Genomic DNA, 26,422 nt, shown 5'->3' on the forward strand with positions numbered 1-26,422 from the left:
ATGATTCTGATGAAGGGACTGTATTTCATCATTCATGGCAATCCTCCACTTATCTTCTTCTGAACTTTGGACTGCGTCTTTATAAGTGGTAGAAACATCATCAGCTACAATTGAGGTTGCACAAGCAACCGTCTCTATGAGACGAACAAGTTTCGTTATTGTTCTTTTTGGCCTGCTGGTTGCTATTGATTCAAGTTGTTGTTGAGGTTCCTGAGTTGGAATCTCCTCTACTGGCTCTCCTTCCAGAGGGTAATCTTCATTTGTTTCCTCCTCTGCTTCTTGTGTAGGAAAAATAAATTTTCCCTCAAACTCCACCTGCTTAGAAGCACCTTCATTTTGTTTGGTATCTTCTGTTACCTTATTTACCATAGCAGATTCATCAAAGGTAACATCCCTGCTGAATATTACTTTCTTTGTCATAGGACACCATAAGCGATATCCTTTGACTCCAGAAGTAATTCCCATAAAAATAGCCTTCTTTGCCCTTGGATCCAATTTTGACTCCGTCACATGATAATATGCAGTTGAGCCAAACACGTGCAAAGAGTTATAATCTACAGCAGGTTTTCCGTACCATTTTTCAAATGGTGTTTTGCCATCAATAGCAGCAGATGGTAGACGATTAATGAGGTGGCATGCATATGTAATTGCCTCAGCCCAAAATTCTTTGCCCAAGCCAGCATTGGACAACATACACCGTACCTTCTCCAGCAAGGTCCGGTTCATACGTTCTGCCACTCCATTCTGTTGTGGTGTATGTCTAACAGTGAAGTGTCGGACGATGCCATCATTTTCACAGACCTTATTGAAATGATCATTTTTGTATTCACCTCCATTGTCTGTGCGAATACACTTGATCCTCCTGCCTGTTTGATTCTCCACCATCGTCTTCCATTTGAGAAAAATTCCCAGCACTTCATCTTTGTTTTTCATTGTATACACCCACACTCTTCGAGAAAAATCATCAACAAAGGTTACAAAATAGTGCTTCCCACCCAATGAAGGTGTTTTGGAAGGACCCCAAACATCAGAGTGTACATAATCCAAAATGCCTTTAGTATTATGGATCGCTGTACCAAATTTAACCCTTGTCTGTTTCCCTTTGACACAATGCTCACAAAACTCCAAGTTGCAAGCCTTTACTCCTTTTAACAATCCTTGATCTGATAGAGTTTTCAAGGATTTTCCTCCAGCATGTCCCAAGCGCATGTGCCATAGCTTGGTTGCTTCTGCCTCTTTGTCGTCACTGGATGTCACTGTCGCTGTCCCAATAACTGTACTGCCACGATAGCGGTACATATTATTATTCTTCCGATTAGCCTTCATTACCACTAGTGCACCGGAGCATACTCTCATCACTCCATTTTCTGCAATGATTTTGAACCCTTTTGATTCTAGGGCTCCCACAGAGATGAGATTCTTCTTCAAATCCGGTACATATCGAACATCTATCAATGTTCTGATCATTCCATCATGGTTCCTTAATCGTATTGAACCAATGCCATATGAGGTAAGAGGGCTGTTATCCGCTGTGTGGATGACTCCATATTCTCCTTCTTGAAATTCCATGAACCAGTCCCTGTTGGGACACATATGATAGCTACAAGCCGAGTCCATCAACCATATGTCTGATGATGTTGATGACTCTGTTGTAACTAATGAGAAGTCTGAATCATCACAATCAGCTACATTTGAATCCATAATGGCCTTTCCATTGTTATGTTTGGCCTTATTCTTCAACTTCGGACAGTCTTTCTTCCAGTGCCCTTTTTCTCGACAAAAGGCACATTCATCTTTGCTGGGTCTGGATCTTGACTTGGATCTTCCCTTCTTTGTCCTCGTTTGATTTTGAGGACGACCCCTCACAAATAGTGCTTCTCCTTCTCCGCCCTTCTGTTTTTCTCGCTTTCTTTGTTCATAGCTGTACAAAGCCGAACAAACTTCTCTGAGAGAAACTTCGTCATTTCCATGGAGTAGAGTAGTTTCAAGGTGCTCGTACTCATCAGGAAGTGACGCCAACAACATCAAGGCCAAGTCACCATCATCATAAGTTGTATCCATATTTTGCAAATCTGTGACCAACTTATTGAAACTGGTGATATGTTCATTCATCGTGGTACCAGGAACATAGGTGAAGTGAAACAGTCTCTTCTTCATGTACAATTTATTTTGACTGTTTTTCTTCAAAAATTTATCCTCCAGTGCTTTCCATAATTTACTTGCAGAAGTTTCCTTTGTGTATGGATATTTCTGCTCTCTAGCAAGGTAGGATCGAATGGTACCGCAAGCAACACGGTTGAGAATCTTCCAATCTTCTTCTCCAATAACATCTGGTTTCTTTTCTTCAATGGCCAGATCTAGCCCTTGTTGAAAAAGGACATCTAGAACCTCGCCTTGCCACATCCCAAAATGTCCGGACCCGTCAAATATTTCTACCGCAAATTTCGCATTTGACACAATTCTTGTCATAAGCGAAGATGCCAATGATGACGTATTGTTGACACTTGATGTAGATTCTTCTTGTTTATTGTCTCCCATCTTTGACACAAATATTATTTAATAGCTGACGACACAAATCAAGATTATTTCCTTTCTGGTGTGGAAGATTAGACTAAGTTGCAACCACAGAGCATACTCAGATAGAACCTTGACTCAGTTACCAAGATAAATCTTTTCTGATGTGGAAGATCAGACTATGCTGCAACCACAGAGCATACTTAGACAGTACCTTGGCTCTGATACCAATTGTTGCGGAAGCCAAATGTATATAGTGTGAATAAGTCACAACTACTATACCAAAAATTATGACAGCCACCAAATAATAAATAAGACAATAAAGCAACAATAAAAGGAACACCAGAATTTACGAGGTTCGGCTAATTTTGCCTACTCCTCGGACACAACCAATATTTTATTCCACTCCAAAAATACAAGTGAAATAATACTAAAGAGAGAAGAAACAAATGCCTTAAGAAGATAATAAGGCAAATGAGAGATGTGTTTAAATCCTAAACATTAGGCCTCCTTTTATAGGAAAAGATTCCCACCAAGTTTACTTCCTAACCGATGTGGGATATTGTCATATTCAACAGTAACTTGGTAGGTCAAAAAATTAATAATAACAAATCTCGAATTGTATTCTCACCAAATATTTCTCAACGCACGCAAGACACAATTTCTGATATCTTGAATATGCTTACCTCATCCTATGTTGGTAAATACCTTAGCCTCCCAATTACTAACCTTCAACCCAAGAGTCGGGACTACTAATACATCCTCGACCGAATGAACAATCGACTTCAACGTTAAAAAACCAAATTTCTCAATCTTGTAGGTCGCATGACTTTAATTAAATCTGTCTTGGCTTCTATACCCGTGTATGCGATGCAATACACTATACTTCCTTCCAAGATTACCAACCATATTGATAAAATCTAATGTAACTTCCTTTGGGGCTCCACCACAGCACACCGAAAAATTCACCTAGTTAATTGGGAGCAAGTTACTTTACCTCGTGCACATGGAGGATCGGGCATTCAAAATTTCAAAGGCAAAAATTTATCCCTTATTGTAGGGTTAGCGTGGTGTTTTTATCATAAACCCAACTCTCTTTAGGCCAGAATTATCACCTCCAAGTACAAATCGACCTCTCTCTTGTCCGCTACTCCCCTTCCAAGACCAAGAGATTCCTCTACTCGGAAAATTCTTTATAAAGGCCTTTCCTTCATTGCGCCAACAACTAAGTGGCACATTGGAACTGAAACCTATATTAATATCTGGAATGATATTTGGCTACCCAATAACTCCACGCTTCGTAGCCCTATCCAAGGTCCTTTAACTCATAATGAACAATTCCTTACACTTGATGACCTTCTCCAATGGTAATTGGGACACCAATGCCCTTTCCTTTAGACTCCCTGAAGATCTCTCTTTTCTCATCCACAATACGTACTTTAATACTACTTCTCCACGGCCTGATACATATTGTTGGCTTGCTAATTCTGCAGGCTCCTTCTCCTCTAAATCAACTTACCACCTTTATCTTGCCACACATTGTAATATTCCTGCCAACCTGTCTGATATCAAATGGATTTGGACCCTTCATATCTCCAATAAAATTAAAACTTTTCTTTGGCTACTTATGCTTAATCGGCTACCGACTGCTTCATACATGTCATCTATTAATGTTCTTCACCACCCTCACTGTCACTCTTGTGTGAACATAACTAAATCCCTCCATTATTTTTTCTTCGAGGGTATTCATTCTCATACCATATGGAACTTCTTTAATATTAACACTACTAACGCTATTTCCTTCCCTGCTTGGTTGCACTGTACCAACACTCACCAATTTTTCACCTACCAAGGAATCGAATCCCAAAAACTTTACTTACCTCTTTCATCCTTTGACATATTTGGACCAACCGAAATCACATTCTCTTCAATAATTTGCATGCACATGTCTCCACCAAAAATATTTTATTCTGTGTGATCGAATTTTATTACCTCACTTCATCTCCAACTCCCCATTCCATTTCCACCCTGGAGTATATTAAATGGCACCCGCCCACAACACTTTTTTTAAAACTCAATGTTGACGGTGTTTTTAATCCCATCACTAAGATAGATGGTGTTGCTGGAGTATTTAGAAACAATCAATGCCAGTGGATTTGTGATTTCTCCACAAAATCCTATGCTCATCATCACTCGAATCAGAATTACAAGCATTGTTGATAGGATTGAAAATTGTTCAACAATTCCACCTATATCCACTACAGATAAAAACAAATTCTCAGGTAATGCAAAGAGTCTTGCACGCAGGGACTGATCTTTACTTACTTGTTATTTTGGACTCCAGGTCATTACTGATAATGCTAGGACATTCAGAGCTCCAGCATATTTACCGTGAAGCCAACACTGTAGCGGATCTACTTGCTAAGCATGGCATGACCTTAGCTCCTTGCGCAGGTCATCAACGTCGTCATACTCTACACTATGAAGAACCTCTCTTTATGCTTTACTTGCTTTCAATAATGACTGTTCCGGATCTTGTATAGCCAGAACAGTCCCCAGTGTAAAAACTCTACTATTTGTCTTTCTTAAGTTTTAATAAATATCTGTATTAGCAACAAAGAATACATAAAAAAGAGTTTTTGATAAAATGAACAGTTCAGAAGTAGGTACTTTAGTAGAAGCAGATCCATGATTTTAATACGTTGGTTTCAACTTTAATTTCTTACAATGAGTCCATTTTATATTAGAAATTAGGGAATATATATATATGTATATATAGCTTTTGCTACATTTACGATGTACTTTGAGTGAAATGAGGTAGTTAAAATATATAAACCTCACAAAGGATATGATTAAAGGAGTCGTACCGGTATGTGAATAATATTAGAAAATATAAAAGAGTTTTCCACAATCATGAATTTACAGCAGCGACTGGCATGACACATGTATATTTGTCTCCCCTAATTACGAATGCGCAAACTAGCAAAATACAAAATGAAGTCACATGATGTATGCTATTTGTTGACAATATATACTCTGCTAATTGACAAAACGAGCAATAGTATAAACCAAAAGCTTGAACTATTAAGAAATGCTCAAGAAAGAGTGATTTTAGAATAAGTTGAAGATTGAAGATGTGCATTACAAGAGGTCAACATAAGAAGAGTGATGTTGAAATGAGATTAGACGAGATTGTGGCACTTAAAAGCAAATAATGTGAATATCTACGCTCAATGCTCCAAGAAAATTTTATGATAAGTGAAGATACTACATATAGAGTCAAAATATGATGGTTGAAATTGAGAAGTGCTACCGAAGAGTTACCGGATAATAGGACATCGATCAAAGTAAAAGCTAAGTTATACAAAACTATTATAAGATCATCAATATTATATGAGAGTAAAATATTGGGATGCTAAAGTTCAACATTCTTATTTTATTATAATGACACTCTTTTAATTACATGAATGACATGATATATTCAAGATCACATGATTTTAAAGATATTTCTAATATGTTTGCATACTTAGATCATGTGTCGAAATCTAAATTTTTAAAATTATATATCGAGTCAAACACGATCGTATTAAAAAGAAAAGGAGAATGTTATTTGTATCGTCAGTCGAAAGTCATAAACTGTATAGAACCACACATAAGATAAAGGAAGCTTCTATAGCGAGTGCAAAAGCAAATAGAGGCTTTCTGTGCTGCCTTCTAGAACCTTCGACGATTACATGTCATATTCTCAAATACGAGGATTTTGCGCTGTCAAGGGCAAAGGTCCTTTGAGAAAAACATATTTCTCAAAGAGCCAAGATAATTTTGCTGACGTAAAGTGAACTTCTTCAGTATTACGTGGCTCACCCAACTCAGATGGTGCCACACGTGGCATACATTCTGGCTAACCTTGTATTACGTTACTGATCCAGCTCGCACAGCCAACCAAAACAAATTAATGGTGTATATCTAGTATAGTAGTATATTACATATCTGGAGTTTATCTAGTATATAATATATTATATTGTAATTAGTAAAAATTTTCACGCTTCGCAGCGGTTGTAATAGTAATAAGAGTTAACTTACCAAATTTTATGATTTTTTTGAGATAAAATTTTAATTTGTATGCAGACAAATTAAATTCTATGAATTAAGCTAATAACAAAAAAAAAATTTACTTCATCGAGGTGATCAACTTGCCTGAGGGTGTTACTTACCTCACTTAATTAAAGTGCAAATTTTTGAGCATTGGCTTGACAATATTGCTGAAGTAGTTTACCTCTTTAATCGACTGTGAAGGTATCGCTTATACACATGTTTAATAGGTTCAACCATATAAAACGTATATACTAAAAAGAATTTTAATCAACTTGCTGATTTGGTTATTTAAGAATATTTCAAGCAAGTGTAGATGAACTAAGATCGTATGACGTAAGCCATTTAACCTTCCCTTCCTAATTAAAGATCGTATAAATATGATAAGAATTACATTTATTAGTAAATGTATGAGAGGTTTTGGACTTTTGGGTATATGTACCTCGTCTCTCCTTCATTTCATGTTCAAATGTTATTAAAAATAATAACACGCATTATTATTATTTATTATATGCAGTCGTATTTAGTTACTTTAAAATGCAGAAGAAAATACGTTAATATTCTATTATTGATATATTAAAATGCAATAAACAGGAGAGACAGACTTAGTATAGTAGGTTTTTACATTCTTACTTTGTTTAAAAATAAAGCTAGGTGCCACCATATTCCCAATAGAATAAATTGAAGTAGTTCTCTATTGTCGAAATGAAAAGAGAAAATTTTCATATGAAAAAGAAAAGTAAAAGGTAAATCGACTTAAGTTTAGAAGATAATATTAACAATATCATATTCCGGTAATTATAACCATAAGTAAGTTGCAAAATATGAGCTTGATCCCCAAAAAAAGAGAAGAAACAATTTGTGAAACACAAAATACACCACTCTTGACCAATTACAATTAATCTTACAACCATCGAGCTATTATAAATTATCCGTGAACCATTCAATTTCCAAGTAGAACTATTCTATTTCCAAATACCATTGTGTTTTTTTTTATGAATGTTTGAACAGAAGATTGTATTGCCCAATCATTAAACGCACAAAAAAAAAAGTGACAACAAATGCACACAAACAAAATGCATGGATATTAAGATTATTTATCGGCATAAGTTATAAGTGCCTGAATTAAATTTGCCAATTCTATTGCAACTTACTCTAGGATTTCATCCCTTATGACTAGTTTTGTTCCAAAAATAATGTCCTAATACTGATGTCTTGCATCTACAAAAAAAATAGAAAATTATCATTATTTTTAATGGAGCGAACAGAAAGATAATAAAAGGTGTCTAATAACAGGAAAATAATCATTTATTCAGTATTTTTTCCTTGTAGGTTACTGTTCCATACACTGCAATTGCACAAAACCTCGGGCATTTGACATTTATGAGTTACTGGAAGAAAACGACGACAATACAAATCTATTGATTTCTTGTAGCAAAATAGAAAATAACGTAGCATCAATATTTCTAAAGGAGCAAAACACGTATATCTAATATAACAATAGAGTTTAAAGTAGAAAGCCATGAAATCCACTATAAAACCAAGCTAAAGATGAGTCTCTATATATAGTGGTGTACTATTGTTTTATGTTTAATGAGGAAGAACCCGTTCAATTCCCATATTAAGTGATGGAGCGTTTTTGTTTTCAAATTGATTGTAGAATTTTTTTAGTCATTCGTTTTAGTTTCTATAGTCATAATTTAAACCTTCCATAAATGACAATATTAAGGATGCCATAAATATGATATATGCTAAATATTCTACAGATTTTTTAGTCATCAAATAATGGATAAAAGCCAAAAAAATGAGAAAAAGGATAGAAGACTTTCTTGAGCTATAAAAGGTGTCACATCACCTTTTTAATTCCTAGCTATATATAGATAGATAGATAGATAGATAGATAGATTTATTTTATAGTATCATGTCATCTTTATTTGTTACAATAAGTAATTTATTTAAATTTTAAAGAGTACAAATTTATTTTCTAGATGAATTCACAACTTAAACTTTAAATAAGTTAAACTCGTAAGTATATATTGTATACACACTTCATTACTGTTTGACCATCAGCGCCACCTTATCAATGTTAGTGTCATTAAATATAAGTTTTATTCCTTGACGGCTAATAGAATTTCTCACAATTTGATTTGATCAAGAGGTCGTGTTTTTCATTTATACGGCCCTTAAGGAACATTAGCTAGAAAAGATTTTTGACTAGTTTACCGTTATATATGTCTTAAAATATAATCTTTTTTTATTGAATATTTATTTTATTATGTGTTATTTTTATTTCCAGGAACAATCACTATTAAAGGTAAAATGAGAAAAATAATTAATTTTGTCTTGAACTTCTAAAATGATAATAATTTAAAATAACTATTTTTAGGAATCATGACAGATAACTTGAGATGGAAGGAGTAATAAATTCAATTTTATTCGTATGATCAACAAGTTATCTAAATTCTTTTTCAAGTTAATTATCAGCTTATGGTAAATGTAAATGTTGATCTTTAATTAATATTTAAAATAAGTATCTCTCGCATACAATAACTCCGTCCATTTTAATTTATATGACACATTTTTCTTGTTAGTCCGTTTGAAAAAGAATAATAAATTTTTATATTTGATAAATAATTCAATTTTAAACTTTTTAATGTACCCTTAGCGAGAAGCTTTTATTGAGCAAATGTTATAGCATGGCAAAGTTTTTACCTCTTAAATTTTTAAGAACAATAATTCATTTATTAATTTATACTCTAAGAACTAGCAAAAGAAGCTTTTATTATAGTTGTCCGAAGTCGAAGGAGAAGCAGAAGCAGAAGCTTCCACGATCCTTCGAGAACCTCCGAGGATAACATGTCCTAAATGCTATAATGTTGCGCTGTCAAGTAGAAAGGCCCTATGACTATATTTGACTACAAAAGAATCCCAAATAGCCACGTCAATATCTGCTGACATAAGACTTCAAGTAATCAAAACTATTTCACACACGTGGCATACAATCTGGTTAACCCCGTGTGCAGTTAGTGTTCCAGCCACATCCCCAAAAAGGAAACTCTATAAATACGCACACACTCTATCCTCGTTCGACTCATCAGCACCACCTTATCCATGTCAAACATTAACTACTTGGAATTTCAGGACAATAGATTCTCTCAAGAATCTAAAGCCGTACAAGATTCTCAACTTCAAGAGAATAAAAAATGTAGCATCACCCACAAATTGACACAAGACCAAGAGTTTTACATTATGGTGTCAGCTCTCCGGCATGTGATCTGCGGCGCCGATGGAAAGACCGACGGCGAAGCAGCTCAGCTTATAAGGGAAGTTGAAAATGCAAGTGCAGCCACGTCAGCTTCCATATTGCCACGTAGGAGCATTGTGGAGCCAACTGTGTCAGCTGCCACTTATCTAGCTTGTCACATTGGGAGTAGCACTACTACTTCTTTTCACGTAAAGCGAGAGAATTTGGAGTTGCAGAAGGGAAGGAGAAGAAGGAGAAATACGAAGAAGGAATACAGAGGAGTGAGACAAAGGCCGTGGGGAAAATGGGCAGCAGAAATTAGAGACCCACATAAAGCGCAACGAGTTTGGCTTGGTACTTTTATTACTGCTGAAGAAGCTGCTAGAGCTTATGACAAGAAGGCTATAGAATTTAGAGGAGAAAAGGCCAAGACCAACTTCCCAATTTCAGAATATGCCGCCGCTGCTACTACAGTTACTGATCATAATAATAAGTTGCCAATGGTAGTGGAAGAATTACAAGTCCAAAAGGGGGTGAATAATGGAATAGTGGCAGGTGATGATAATGGTGAAAGCAATGTGCAAACTGGTGATGATTTTTGGGATACGTTGGAAGATGATGGACTTGTCAAGTGGATAACCAAAGATATGTCGCTCTGATCTTTCTATTAAGTTTATTGGTTTGTCCGCACTTTCTTTTCCTTGTTTCTCTTTTTTAAGTCTCTCTTTTTACCGCTTTTCAGCTTTTTGGGACTTGGAGTAGTAGGAAAATTATGTTGTTGGCTGGGTATGTATTGTATTTATAACTAGTAGTACTACTAGTAAAGTTGCAATTATTTCAAAAAAAAATTATGAGAAAAAGCAACAGAGGTGACTCGGATTTCTTTTTTCAATTTTTATTTTTATTAGTAAAAATCAATTTAACTTAAAAAGAGTTTTTTCTGATATTTGATTGGACATAGAGTTAAAGAAAGAAAAATTCAAAACATAAAGTAACTATACGTAAATATTTAAGTACAAATATACTACTTAGTAATTTTCTAGTGAACTGAGCCAATTTTTGTACAAGTATGCTATTAAAAATAAAGATTATATGTAGGAAAAAGGTCCGAATTTCAAGATTAGATCGAAAAAAATAGGATAACGAAGTATATAGGTTTTGGATTTTGTGAGGACGTTTGATCTTTACTTTTAACAAATTGTCTCATTAATTAACAGACGATAACTGCTATGGCCTTACTTCAGCATATTTGCAAGTACGAATCCATAGTAACGAAAATGGAATTCTTTAAAAGAGTTCACATTTTTGTCTTGATATTCCTTTCAACAGCGAGATATATCGTCTCTTTCCGCCGTCACATTCGACGTAGTAGCGCCATATCAAGAAACAAGCCATGCTCTAATCCAAACTTAATTGTCGAAAGATCCCTTTTTACTAAAACATCTGGCAAAACTTGGCAGAATTGAAATAGTGAAACTACCACCTAATAGAAACTTTACGACAAACTTAAATTTACTAAAAGATTTTTAGACGCCGCGTGAATTATGTCCAAACGCAAGCTAAATTGATGAAAAGGAGCTGAAATTTTTTGCAGATAACAGCCATGCACAGGGTTTGATTTCAAATCTCAGCAGCCAAACCACAACTTAGTAATCCATATTTCGGACAAAATTGAGAGGATCACTATAATCACCAACCAATTATCTAAGTCCAAATTAAGTTATTTTCAGAAGCCGTAAATGGAAGAAGGTACCAAAACTAGCTTGAATGTCCCACTGACAAATAAATATCTCAAAAACAGATCCTTCCCTATCAAGATCTCCAAACCATGTAATTTGCTCATCCCGTGGTTTTTGTCCCACTGACGGTTTGCTTTGCCACGTATATTTGTTTCACCTTAGTGGATGAAAAGCCCTTTTCTGCACCCAAAGACTGATTTCTGCCCTTTTCGCCATGGAAACCCATTCTGCGATGGGACCAATCATTTCCAGCCATATTTCTTTGAGACATCCCACCACCCCTGTGATAGTTATAGCCTGCAGATTGACTCTGCTGAGCAGATGTATTCTTCTGTTGGGAATGTGTTTTGAAACCACTGCTGCCCGGCTCTTTACCGTTGTTGCTAACACCGTTTCTGAGACTATCATTTTTGCCAATATCTGCATTAACACATCCAGAGGAGCTTTGACTGACATGACTCTTAGCAGAACCACTAGTAGCCCCCGACTTAGAAGAATGTACAAGACCCAATTCATCAGGAAACTGAGCTGCATTGGCATCTGTTGCCACAGTAAAACTGGGGGTACCATCAGAGGCTTCAGAAGGATGAGACTCCAAGAACCTATTAGTATTCAATGACTGATCAACAGAATGACCGTGCCCAAATTTAGAAGGCAATGCGCCTTCAGCTTGCTGCTGCAAGTGATGAGAGTTGGGAACAGAATGAAGAGGTGACGCAGGGACATGAGACCAGCGAGCTTGGACTGACATTTCAGGTGCAGACTGGGTAGAAACCAAAGCAAAGTACAATGTTATATACGAGAACTACTTGCACCAATGGATCACATAACAAAAATCTAGAGCATTACAGCAGCAGCAGCAACAACAACAACAACAAAAAAACCCAGTATAATCCCACAAAAGTGGGATCTGGGGAAGGTAGTGTGTACGCAAACCTTACCCCTAACTAGTGAAAGTAGAGAGGTTGTTTCAGATATACCCTCGGCTCATCTAGAGCATTACAGATTCCATATTTTAAGGAGCATATCAATAAGTTCTGGCAAGTGTATTATGTAAAGAAAAACAAATATTGTGCAAAAGTTACATCCCAAGAAATGAAGACAATTTCGATTATGTCAGAATGAATCAAGTGAGAGAATAAAACATGTATTCTCCACCACAAAGGAGAGAACAATCTGTCTTTTTTACATAATACACTTGCCAGAACTTATTGATTTACTCCATTAAGTATGGAATCTGTAGGGGAAAGGTAATGTGTACGCAAACCTTACCCCTACTTGGTGAAGATAGAGAGGTTGTTTCCGATATACCATCGGCTCATCTAGAGCATACAGATTCCATATTTTAAGGAACAATTCGACATGCCCTCCTTTTTGTCTTTTTCACCCCTATCAGGGAGAAAAAGAAAAGGAAAAAGAAAATGGGGGGGGGGGGAGGGGGGTTGTGTGTGATCCCACAGATCAACTCACATCGCTGATGGAATCGCATTCCTTACCTGGAAGGGAGATACATCAAACATGGCCAAAGGAGAAGCCATGGGCATAATTGGTGACGCAGGGCCAAGATGCTGGATGGTAGCAGGCATATTTGATAAACTGCGCTGAGAACCAGACAAATTTACGTTATTCATATCCCCCTCAGTGATACCCATTGCGGAGGATGAGGGTGTGTGCTTCCAATCAGGCTGCTTTCCAGAAGGTAAATAAGTGGTACCCATAAAGCTCAATCCAACCTGGCCATACTGTCCAACTGGTGCAAAATGATTATAGACCACCATGTGCGGTGGACCTTGAACCCCAGGGATACCTCCAGGTGGGCCTATGAAAGGGCCGGTAAACCCTGCTGGATGACCGTAGAATGAGTCCAACGTAGAATGGCATTGCTGCCATGCACCAAGAGGACCTGAACTAGATACAGTAGCCTTCTGTGACTGTGATTGGGAGCCACCCGACTCTTTATGTGGACCAAAGGCAAAAATAGGACCACCTAACACAGGATTCATCTCATAGAAAGGAAAATGTGACGGTGGGCCACCTGAAAAATGAGATAGGATTTGGCTCGAAGAATTCTGGGGACTTGGCAGGGGCTGCCACAATGAAATCGGAGGAGTTTCAACATTGAGATCAGCAGGAAGAGATACGCTAAGAGACTCTTCTGCCCTTGATTGGCTGCTCAATTGCTGATCGCCTGCCATAACACAGACTGATTAATAAAGGTTACTGACATAACAATCAAATGATAAACAAAGCACATTGGGATATTTCAACATCCGTACCTTCAAAGGTTTTAGCTTCTGAAATAGCAGAGCCTAGTCCATTCCCGACAATTTCATCACTGCTGATAGCTGCTACAGCAACAGCAGAAGCAGCTGCTTCAGCTTCAGCCTCACAATCTTGTACATTTACACATGGATCATTTGCACGTTTGTCTTTCTCAAAGAAAAGTGTACAATCACTTTCATCTGGAGAAATATTACGGGAAATTTGTACTTCAGCTCGATTAGAACCTGGAGCTCCAATCCCATGTGAAACAACACGATTACTAGTATGAAGGACTGTTGGGGAAGTAACAGCACCTATTAAATGGTGGATTAGATTACCCGAACAATATAATCATAACTCAATAATACATACATATGATATGACAAGGAGGGTTACCAAATTGAATTTTCTCGCCTGCAAGCAGGGAGTTAATTGGGCTTGCAGCAGAAGAAAAAGATTTGTCCTTTGTTAAGATGGAAGATGATGGTAAGATGGGCTCAGTGACTGCACCACCATGAGCTCCAACAGAAGCTGCATGTGCTTCAAATCTGGCAGGGTTCATAGCCTCTTCAAGTTGGCTCTGCGACAAGGCCATAACCTATGCCAAAGTGAGTCAGAAAATTTCTCAGAGCCAATGATTGCAGCAATAATGACCCACAAAGAATATAGATCCCATAGCCAACACAGTAATAAACAAAAGATCAACGAGCAATAACACCACCAATAACTAAAGATTAAAATATGTGAATATCCAGTACCATTTATGAAAAAGCAGATGATAAAATCCAGTAACAAAATAAGACATTATTTAGCTGATGTTCAAGAAAGAAATCATGTCGGACTTCTGGCCCAATATATACCCAAATATGTTTGATACCATATCAATAATTTGGAAAAGAATAGTCACTCCATTAATTTTAGGTTTGCAAGAGGAAAACTAATAGCAGAGTGGAAAATAAGGCAGCGAACGCATATTTTGAATCGGCAGATTAGAACTGGTGAATCCCCATAAATAAAATGCTAGCACAGAAAAACTTTTGGAAGCATAGGTGCGCAATGGGACTGTGTTGTTTACTATCGACCTAGCAAATCCAGCATTAAACTTCTCATTGGACATCTCATCAAAGTATAATTTGAACGACAGAAATGACAGTGATCTAACTGGAAGTGGTATCCTGACTGCATAAAACATCACAGATAATTAAGTGGACTAAAACCGACAAAAGAAAATACCTGTTGATTGATCTGTGCACTACCCCATGAGTTTAGAGGTGATGATGTAGCATTCTCTGTATTCTTCTTGCTCTCAAACATCAGGCCTGGCTCAAGGTCATCTCCACCAGCAGAAACAACACTACCAGAGGTGGTTTGGAGCAACCTGTCGAAATAAATGAATAACTTACTGATAAGCATTTCAGGAGGACAAGAAGTTCTTTTGCTATGATTGTGCCAATAGAACACACATACTTGGCAGTATAAAATTGTTTATCGGGCTGAGATCCATTGCTCCCTGAAGGAGTTCCAATTGGAGCTAGTGGCTGTGACACCACGGTAGTATATCCAGTGGACACATCCTTATAAACAGATCCGTGCGCCTCTGAAGCTATAACATCTGAATAATTATTCTTATTTTGTGGTTCTCCACCCACAGATGCAAAGATTTTATTTGGGCTAGTTGTGATTGCAATACTTTGTCTAGTCGTCCGAGGTTTGCGTGGTGGCTGAAACATGATTAAGAAAAGGTTAAGATATAACATCACATAAATATCAAAAGGTAAATATGAATATGGATAACTCGTCAAAACCTTAGAAACACGGGATTTCGCCTTGATCTCTTTTTCTCTTTGTTCTCGCCGATCATTCAGCATTTGCCTCTTAGACCTGACTTCAATAAAGTCATCTTCATCGCTAGGTGCTTCAATGCCAGGCTGTTTAAAAACACGTACAACACCACTCTGCAATGGGGCATCAACACCCTCCTCGGATATGTTCCTTTTTAGATTTCCCTCGCCAGCGTGTGAAGTATTCTGACTTTTGTGTAGCACAGCCTTTCTGTCATCTTTGCTTGGCTTGTTACTGGAATCAACCTCATGAGAAGCAACATTTGCTGACATAGGATCAAACTCTACATTTTGCTTCGGTAGCTTACTAGAGAAGGATCCTCTCTTTGATCCACTTTTTGCAATAATCACTGCAGCAGATCTCCCACCGTGATTTAACTTTTCACCAAGACCAGAGTCATTAGAAAAAACTATGCTGGATGATTGCCTGCTATCTGAATTTTCCCGGATTCGAAACTCAGTTCGCTGAACTGTTCGACGAGGCCGTCTCTGAAATCTACTTGACTCAGAATAAGGACCATCAGAAGTTGGAAAAGATGACCTCAACCCGGAACTTTTTACAGCATACGTGAATCTTTTTCCCTTGTTGCCGTATGCTTGGCCTTGAGCCCTGCCCCCAGCATAAATTTTCTCATTAGAAACTGACTGAGTTGATGGTAGCACCGAGGACTGCTTGCCATCAGAACCCTTCACCTTAGATGGCTGCAAATGCCTATCAGCATTAGACAAGCCCTTAGCTTCAGCTTGAATAGCTGACTCTGAAATAAGCTTTCTATCACTAGCACCTGCAATCCCGGTAATGTTGGCTGTAAGAGCTTTGCTTTCTGCACTTCCTTGTGCTGGCTTACTGTCATTATGTCCTCCAGGCCTCAATACAGAAGCATGTTCTTGATTTGCTGAAAGAGATTGAACATTGTCTTTCATCACACTCAGAGTAGAAGCATCTAGAGCAGGCTGGGGAAGCACAGAACCACCGGAGTTCTGACTGGTGTTGTAATGAGCCTGCCCATTGGGCTGACCAAAAGACATTGACTGAGCAGTGATTGGCACAATCCCTTGTGAGACATTAGATGAATACCTGAGCTGACCAAATTGAAAGATGGGAGGCTGTGATGGATGTATATGGGTAAGGGATGGACCAACTGGTGGATGGAGATGAAGAGGCATTTGAATGGAACCAATTTGGATGGCTGGTACTGGAGAAGGTATTAAAGAAGGACCAGAAAACAGCCCAAACTGAAGCTTAACAGGTAAATCAGGCTGACTAGAAGATGTTAAACTTGACACACTAGTCTGACCAATAGAAGATGGAGTGCCAAGGGATGAGAAAGTTTGCTGAGCACATAGGCTAGGGCCGCAATACACATCAACGCCATCCAATAGATTTGAGGCTGCGGCACTGTGAGGTTCAGTACTCACTCTAAACTCAGATTCTTGCATAATTTTTTCAGTTCCTTGGACGCTGTCGGAGGAGCTATCCAAACTAGCCCCAGGGCGGGCCTCAACAGGATGAAGGCACTTTTCATCAACTTGAACCCCATATACAGATCCACCTTCAGAGGTTTCAGGCCTATCGAATACACTTTCTTCATTCCTTGAATTCCTCTCAAAATCATCACTTGGTATTGCAACTTCGACACCCTCATCAAAGCCCAAAACCAAGTTATCCAATTTGTGAGATGATTCTTCCTCGCCTAATTGGAGATCCTCAAATTCTTGGTTCAGGTCAGGATTCTCATCATCTGCTTCACGCACTTCATCCTCTTCCCTATAACCATCTTCATCCTCATCATACTCTTCTTGCTGCTGCAACTCACCATTATCTTCCACATTCCAGTCTTCATCCTCAATAGCAGAGATAGAACTGGAAGCCGTCTTCATGGCATCTTTTGCAGAATTATCATTTAAGAGAGCACATTCATACCCAGAAAGACTTACATTTTTTCCTTCTGCGGAAACAGATACCGAACGAGAATCTCCAGATTCATCCAATTCATCATGAGAGAGATGAGGCGGAGAGTTCGGAGGGCTTGTAACAGATAGAGAAGACTGTGAATCACACCTTGGGCTCATATCTTTATTCAGTTTTGTAACTTCTGCAAGAGTGCTCTCCTGCAGGGGAGCAACATGTTCAGATGGATGGCCACCAAGATAGCCTGTCTGCCTCGTAGAGTCACCTCCTCGATGATGAGTATAATGGCTTTCATTGTCAATAAGGTTCGACGAACCAGGGTGATCGTTCATACCCCTGAAAGTTCTCTGCATAGTAGAGAGTACAGGTGGAGGAAGCACACGTGGCTGTCTCACAGAATGCCTTGACTTACCATAGGAATAAGGTTCATCTGCTTCAGAATTTTGATATAGCCGATCTGAGTAAGGAAAGCGAGTACTGCCACGAGAACGGGCTTGCCCCCAACCAATATCACCATACCTATCTGAAAGATTATCATGAAATTCTGTGTCCATGTCCCTGTTCCTGGTGTATGGATCAGCATCCATAGGAAGGCTCCACCTATGCTCTTTCCGATGGCCAAATTCATCCGTATATCCTTCTCGTCCACCTTTGGCATAACTACCAGAAGCCAAATATCCAGCTCCTCCTGAAAAATCTTTTCGGGGAGCTGCTCTGCCTCCAGCAGATGCATCCCTTCTTGGACTATGATGACCAATATCTTGGTCCTGTAGATGCACTGATGAGCTACTTCCATTCTCAAGTGCATCCCCTCTCCACGAATTAATAGGTCTTCCTCTGTCTGGAAAATTTGAAAAATTCTCTCGAGAGGAATAGTGCTGGGAACTTACATCAGCAGATCTGCTTAAGACAGGTGTGTCAAAAGATGCTGAAGTTGTTAAACGTTCCACCATTCTTTCACTCTCATCCCAATTATCCATATCAGCTCCCCCTGAAACATCAATTTCCTTGTTCATGGCAGATATTTTGTCATCGGTGGTGACAACTAAAGTATCAGTTTTTGACCCTTCAGCCTGCCTCTTGGCTATCTTGGCCTCCAATTCCAAAAGCTTTAGTTTAGCAGCCTGCTTCCTCCTTTCTTCCTCCATGACAATCCTCCTTTTCTCTTCCTCTCTAGCAATTCTCTGCTCTTCAGCTCTTCTAACTGCATCAAGCCGCTCTTGCTCTGCCCTCCAAGAAGCTTCTCGTGCCTCATCTTCCAATTTTCGTTGACGGTCCTCCTCTTCTCTAATCAGTCTCTGTCTCTCCTCTTCCTCCCTTCGAGCTTGCTCCAATGCTCTTTCTTGTTCTTCCATAATTCGTTGTCGCTCAAGCTCTTGCATCTTTTGAACTCGTTCCAGTTCAGCCTCAAAGGATTCTCTGACAGGGTCATAGAAATCAGTCTGCTTAACCATATCCTTTTTTCTCTTGATCACCGCAGAAAGTCCTCCAGGAAAGAGATCCCTTTCATCAAATCCTGCAGATTCATAGTGTTTCAGGTATGGATCCTCTATGTATGGCCTTTCACCCCTTGAACGGGCACCTTTCTCCCTGCCCACATTCAGAACAGGATCAGTCATAGGAAGTGATTTCCCAATGGATGCAAATGAAGGTTTTGACCCAGAGTTGTTCTGAAAGCCATCACGCTTGAATCTGCTCGACAGTTCACTACCAAGGCGATCTTGAGTCATGTGCTCGACCCCTCGACTGTTGGATGATTCTGTTGCATGATTCCACCGTTGTCTGCTGTCAGTAACAAGACCCGTGTCTTTCCTTCCGTATGAATAATCCCGACTTCCAGTAAAACTTTCATCACGAGCGGTGTCCCCAAAATGTGGTGGAACATACCTGTTATCTTTCCCTAAATCTTTGTTAACAAAAGATTCCCTGGAGCTAACAACATTCCTGTCATTGGCAATGTCTGTAACTTTACCATCTCTAGGAAGGATTGAGTTCCTCCATGTGCTCCCTTCCCTCCCTTCTCTACTAGGTATTCTCACATCCCTGCTATAGGTGTCACCTCTCAGGGCATCAATGGTAAACCCATTCCCAGTCTGAGCCTCTCTAGGACCCCTCCTTTCAAATTGATTATGAGCAGTTTTATGGGGCAACACATTAGTTCGAGGCAGGTCAAAATCCCTATCCCAATAATTATCAACTTTTGAAATCCCAATATCTCTGCCCCTATCTGCAAATACGTGTCCAGTATCACGTTCATCATCAGCCCAATCAGACCTAGGATTCAACCGGACTAATGGAAGTGGCCCAGGAAAGTAATCTTCCTGCTTCCGAGGTTGATCAGCTCTACGAGAGCTGCTCAAACCATGTCTTTCAAACCCATTTTCTGCAAGGCCATTTCCAGTTGCATGACGTGAAGAGTGCCCATGAGGACGCATATCAACCACTGAACTCATGTTGTAACTGTCTCTTTGTTCGTCAGATGTTCCTTCAGCAGATAGGTGCTTCTGCTTTTGACTCAAACCATCCTTTTGCTTGTTCGCCGGTCCAGAAGAGGCAGGCAATGCAGCTTGAAGAGAAGGAAAATCCTCGCCTCTCAAAACGGAGACTTTCTCAGCAGTCAAAGGAAATGTTTTTGCAGGAACATTAACTGCAGCTCCAATTCCAGTTCCACGAGCTGAAGGGGGCATATAGGATCCACTAACCTGGTTGTTGATGCCATCAGTACTATGCCCGGTCTGATCCAAACCATCAACAACAATCTGACCATCACTTCTCACATCTTTCTCTTGCAATGAAACTGCAGCAGCAGCAGCAGCAGGCTTAGTCCAACCCATACCAGACGAGGATGGCCTCGGCCCACTCCCTTGACCACCACCTCCCAATGCCCCACCGCCCGATCCTGATAAATCAAATTTCTCATGCTCTTTCCTCAATGAAGGCAAATTCAAGGGGGGTGGAACAGATAATTTCGCCCCAATTTTCTGGGTACTCCGATGCCGGGACAGAACAACCATTCCTCCACCCCCACTACCAGGCCGACCGCGGCCCATCCCCCCGGCCTGCCCATAAGAACCACTATAAGATTTATTATCATGATGAGAAGTATGTCCATATGATTTATTCAAATTCACAGACACAAATTTGCTCCCAACGCCGCCATGATTGGCCATATCAGAACCCCACAACGCATCAAAAGTGTATATAACAATGTTTTCTCTAGCCCCCAAAAAAATGTTTATCGGCCCCCAAAATCTCACTGTAAAAGGATCCAAAAAACAAAAACCCTAGGAACCCAAAAAAATGAGAGTAGTAGTAGTTTAATTGGGGATAAATTTATTATTACAGCTAATAAATCGAATAGAAGTATAGAACAGATATTGAACAGTATTACAGGCTAGATTAGGGTATGGATGCAAAGCGGGTCGGAAACGGGTTGTTGGATCAGGTGAAAATGAGCAGGCAGGATAATGAGCTTACCTCCGACGGCGTAAGATATATGACGGCGATGTTTAACGTGCGCCGCGTATAGAGATATAGAGAGAGAGAGTGAATGACGTTAGAGAAGAAGCCCTACTACTGCTCTAGTCGTCGGACAATAGAAGAGAGAGAGAGAGATCACTTCTCTTCGTTTGGAGAGAGAAAATTGGGGTGAAACAATGAGCGGAACATTAGGGATTATCGTTTTGTCTTTTCCTTTTGTTCCCCAAACTTATTATCTAATTACATTTGTCTCCACAATGTTTATTGGATTTCGTCAATGTCGGCCCTCGACTCCTTTACTTTTCGGCATAATTAAATCGATTAAATGCAAAAATTGTTATACATGTTATAAATATATTATATTATGGATGTTCATTTAGTATTCTGTTGTAAATAAGCTTCATGAAGAAGTTTATCCATATGGGACTTCGCTGTAAATATATTTATTTATTTAGTACTCTATTGGAAATAAGCCTCTTGAAGAAGCTTATCACTTCGGTACCCGGTTATGGATAAACATTACCCCGGGTAGAAGATTATTCATACCGGGTATAATAAGCTTATCATTTCGATACTCCGTTATGGATAAATATTACCCCCGGTAGAAGATTATCCATACCGGGTATAATAAGCTTATCTTTTCGATACTCCTTTATGGATAAACATTACCCCGGTAGAAGATTATCCATACCGGGTATAATGAGCTTATTCTTTCAGTACTCTATTACGGATAAACATTACTCCCAATAGAAGATTATCTATATCTGATACAGTGAGCTTATTCTTTCAGTACTTTGTTATGTATAAACATTACCCAGTAGAAAATTATCTATACCTGGTACAATGAGCTTATCCTTTCAGTACTCCGTTATAGATAAACATTACTCTCAGTAGAAGATTATCCATATCCGGCATAGTAGCAGCTTGCAGAGCAGCTTGCAGTAGCAGTTTCCTTTCTTCTATAAATAGAAGAGATTTCAGTTCATTATGTACATCAGTTTGAATTCGAATAATATGTCAGTTTCTCTCTATACTTGTCTTTACTTTACAATCTTTATTTATAACACATTATCATCACGAGACTCTGTCATCTCGAGCAAATACTTTGAAATTATCTGAGGTACGAACTTTCTTTTTCTATATAATGTCAAATCTTTCTAAACTTGAATTTGTAGCCCAGGATATATCGGGCAAAAGCTACATTTCTTGGGTGCTTGATGCTGAAATTCATCTTGATGCGATGGGTCTGGTAGACACCATCAAGGATAAAAATCAGGCATCAAATCAAGACTGTGCCAAAGCAATGATATTCTTACGCCATCACCTTGATGAGGGCCTGAAAATGGAATATCTCACTATTAACGATCCAGTCATACTGTGGAATAATTTGAAAGATAGATATAATCACCTGAAGATGATCGTTCTTCCACAGGTACGTTATGATTGGACGCATCCAAGGCTACAAGATTTTAAATCTATAAGTGAATATAATTCTGCTATGTTCAGAATTACTTCCCAATTGAAATTATGTGGTGATAATATTACTGATCATGATACGTTGGAGAAAACTTTCACCACTTTTCATGCCTCGAATATGCTCCTGCAGCAGCAATATCGAGAGATGGGATTTAAAAAGTATCCTGAACTTATCTTACATCTTCTTATAGCCGAGCAACCTAATGGGCTATTAATGAAAAACCATGAAAGCCGACCTACTGGTTCTTGTCCATTCCCTAAAGTGAATGAGGCAAACTTCCACTAAGCTAGACGTGGAAGAGGTCGTGGCCCCAATCGTGGTCATGGTCGTGGTCGAGGAAGAAATTTTAATCATGATAATAATAATGCACCAAAGAGCTCTCCTCACCGCCAGTAGTGGAAAAGGAAGGAACAAAAGCATGAAGCGGTGCAAGCACCAAATGTAGAAAATGCATGCTATAGATGTGGAGGAAAAGGGCACTGGTCACATACCTGCCGTACGCCAAAGCACCTGGTTGAGCTTTATCAAGCCTCCCTAAAGAAGACAGAAAAAATGATGAAGCAAATTTTATTTCTGAAGATAATTTAGACTTCATGCATTTGGATGTAGCTGATTACCTTACACTCCCAGAAGGAAAAACAAGTCATGTAATCGGTGGTGTATCTGTAGAAATGTAAATATTTTAATTTTTGTTGTTTGTAATAAATAGTATGGTTATGTAATTGTTGTACATAAAGAAAAATTATGATTTGATAATGATGTTTACTATAATATATCTTATTTATGTCATTTAAAGAATATGGATAACATTATTAGATCAACTTAAACTCTAGCAGAGTTTACAAGAAATATACAACCGCCAGAAATTGTTATATTTCGTATATCTCATTGTAATTATATTAACCACTAGAAGTGGTATATGTCCATGATCACTAGAAGTGATAATTTAGGTTTTTTATGGTTACAATTGAAGATAAGCTACATATATAAATATTTTCTATATTAAATGCACGCCTCGATTCAAAGAGGTTGAAGCATCACAATTTGATGTAATTAATGCGCATTCAGATAATTATATTCGATTTCCTAAAGGATGGGAACTTTTGATAATATTAATCCATTCCCTAGAGTGAACGTGACAATATTAATAAATCTGGTAAATATGAACGCGCTATTGATGTGAATATATTACAATTCACCTCTAGAAGAGGTAAGATAATTGAGAGAATATATACTCAATATTTCGTATTTTAAATTTGCTCCTGAAGAAGTAACACATTTGAAATTACCTTCTCAAGTAGGAAAATATTATGAAGAAGAGTTTTCGTGTGCTTAAACAATTGTTTTACATTGTTTATTTGATTATGATTTTCTCTCATGATACCAGAAGTATATGAGCAATATTTGATAGTACAAAATGTATCAACAACTCCTAAAGAGCTAACTGTTTGCCTAGAAAACACATGACACTAGTAGTGTCCGATAAATATTAGATTGTGGATAATAAATGAAGGCTCTCGAAGATCTTATATACAAATATGTCATTCATATTATATGATTATGGTCAAAACATATGTTATATTAAACCTAAAGTTTACTAATACAAATGACTATCATATTGAGACTACAAATGATTGGAAGATTGAAAATCTTCATGTTTCCACAATCATAGGGGGTAAAATAATATGTATGTGAGAAGTTACCCGCCTTATTCTTCAATTTATATTATATCATGTATCACAGTAAATCAGAAGTTTACTAATGCAAAAGCAGTCACGATAAATCAGAAGTTTACTAATGCAAAAGTTTATGCCATAGTAAATCAGAAGTTTACTAAGAGATAGCACATGCCATGATAAACTTGAAGTTTTTATTTGCCATTTTTGAATGTGCTATTTAAGAATTCAGATAAGCATATATTGAAGAACTAGAAGATTCTTCAAGAATTATCCTGTGTTGCTTGTTCTCATAATAAATTGATTATACCAACTAAAGTTGGGACTAAGACCCCTGATTCAGAAATATATAAAAGATGAATATGGGCTCATTCACCTGTCATGTGAACCACTTATAGATGCACATATGAGATGGTTACATGTATGTTTATTGCCAACCTACAGTTTGGCATTTGAGATTGCTTTTCTCAATTAAGAACATAACTTTTAGATTATGAAATCAAGACAGTTCATCTTGATAATTATGGTTTATATCCAAGCTGGTTTAGCATTGAATACCTCCTACTAATGGCTAAACTATTGCTTATGAGAACAAAGTTTCATGTGTTGGTCTAAGATATTCTAAATTGCATACATCAACACTTGTATGCATCAGACCAACAATATATGATAAAGTCCTCCCCTCACAATTGATGTGTGGTATATGATTAATTTCTCTACCACAATACACAAAGATATGTTTCCCAAAGAAGATTGAGGATATATGTTAATTTTTCTAACATTTGGGAGATGGAATAAACAGCTGAAAAATATGCTATATGAATCGAATTATCATTAATATAATCCTCACTTAGAAGATAATTTAAGTCAAATCCAGAAGCATTTGCTGATCTAAAATTTTATATCATATTTCAGCTACAAATGCTCCTATTAAAATTAAAGTCCCTGAAGGATATAATTTACTGTACGCATGAAGTGTGGTAGACCAATCGGTTCCAAATGTAACAATCTTTGAAAAATGGTAGGAGCTAATGATCAAAATGATCATAATGAGGAGGAAATAAGCTCTAGAAGAGCCCACGAAATAACATTTCATGAAACTCCCGAAGAAGTTTAGGTACCTGAAAATAAAGAAAGTGATGAGATCTCAACAAGTTATGTCGCTTAAGAACTCACACAAAATGATTGTCAATGATACATTTTATACAATATAGTGCACAATATTATAAAAGATTGTGAGGATCGGACCAGCAGTCCAGACACTTGAAGATGCCATACCATTTAGATACAAGTCTTAATCTATATGACTTATTTGATTAAATCAATATGAAGATCCTTGAAGGATTGAAAATGCTTGAAGCATATAATTCAAAGTCTTGAGAAATGTACTCGATCAAACTATAAATATCTTTGTACGGTTTAAAGCAATCAGTGCGCGTGTGGTATAATCGCCTTAGTAAATATTTGTTGAAAGAAGATTACATAAATGGTGTTATTTGTCCATGTATTTTTATAAAGAAAATGTCATCAGCATTTGTTATACTTGTTGTTTATGTTGATGACATAAAATTTGTTGGAACTCCAGAAGAGCTCCAAAAGGCAATTGAATATCTTAAGAAAGAATTTGAGATGAAAGAACTTGGAAAAATAAAAATTTGTCTTTGGTCTGTAAATTGAATATTTAGCAGACGAGATCTCTATCCATCAATTTGCCTATACATAAGGGGTCTTTAAACGTTTTTCATGGACAAAGCGCACTCATTAAGTACATCAATGGGTATTCGATCACTTGAAGTGAATAAGGATCCGTTCCGACCTCCAGAAGAGGACGATGAACTCCTTGGTCCTAAAATACTCTATCTCAATGTAATTATTATGCATTTATAGGTGGTGCAGATCGTATTGGTTATGTAAATACAAGATTAGAATGCGGAGACTCAAATATTTGAAACAAGGTTTTCATCAGGGGGAGTAAAATAAGCGATGCACTCTTTTTTCTTTACTAAAGTTTTTTTCCATAGGGTTTTCCTTATAAGGTTTTTAATGAGGCACCTAGCAATGCGTATTACTAAATATGTGTACTCTTTTTCCTTCACTAAGATTTTTTTCCCACGTGGTTTTTCCTAGTAAAGTTTTAATGAGACACATTATCTTTTAATTAACATCCAAGGGGGAGTGTTATAAA

At 37.8% G+C, this 26,422-nt stretch overlaps 2 protein-coding genes across 2 annotated transcripts; one reads left to right on the forward strand and one right to left on the reverse strand.

The window, feature by feature from the left end:
* The first annotated feature begins 9,717 nt into the window (after positions 1-9,717).
* Positions 9,718-10,509, forward strand: LOC104222841 (ethylene-responsive transcription factor ERF109-like). Its single transcript, XM_009774161.2, has one exon. It carries the CDS (start codon positions 9,718-9,720, stop codon positions 10,507-10,509), a length of 792 nt encoding a protein of 263 aa, XP_009772463.2.
* A 905-nt stretch (positions 10,510-11,414) lies between these two features.
* Positions 11,415-21,268, reverse strand: LOC104222840 (uncharacterized). Its single transcript, XM_009774160.2, has 7 exons — positions 15,657-21,268; positions 15,319-15,572; positions 15,085-15,229; positions 14,248-14,449; positions 13,866-14,165; positions 13,086-13,777; positions 11,415-12,352 (listed from the first exon to the last, which is right to left on the reverse strand). The coding sequence occupies exons 1-7, from the start codon at positions 20,772-20,774 to the stop codon at positions 11,690-11,692; spliced, it is 7,374 nt and encodes a 2,457-aa protein (XP_009772462.1). The 5' UTR covers positions 20,775-21,268; the 3' UTR covers positions 11,415-11,689.
* Positions 21,269-26,422: the final 5,154 nt, after the last annotated feature.

Source organism: Nicotiana sylvestris, chromosome 2 (assembly GCF_000393655.2).
Source record: "Nicotiana sylvestris chromosome 2, ASM39365v2, whole genome shotgun sequence".
Taxonomy (NCBI): domain Eukaryota; kingdom Viridiplantae; phylum Streptophyta; class Magnoliopsida; order Solanales; family Solanaceae; genus Nicotiana; species Nicotiana sylvestris.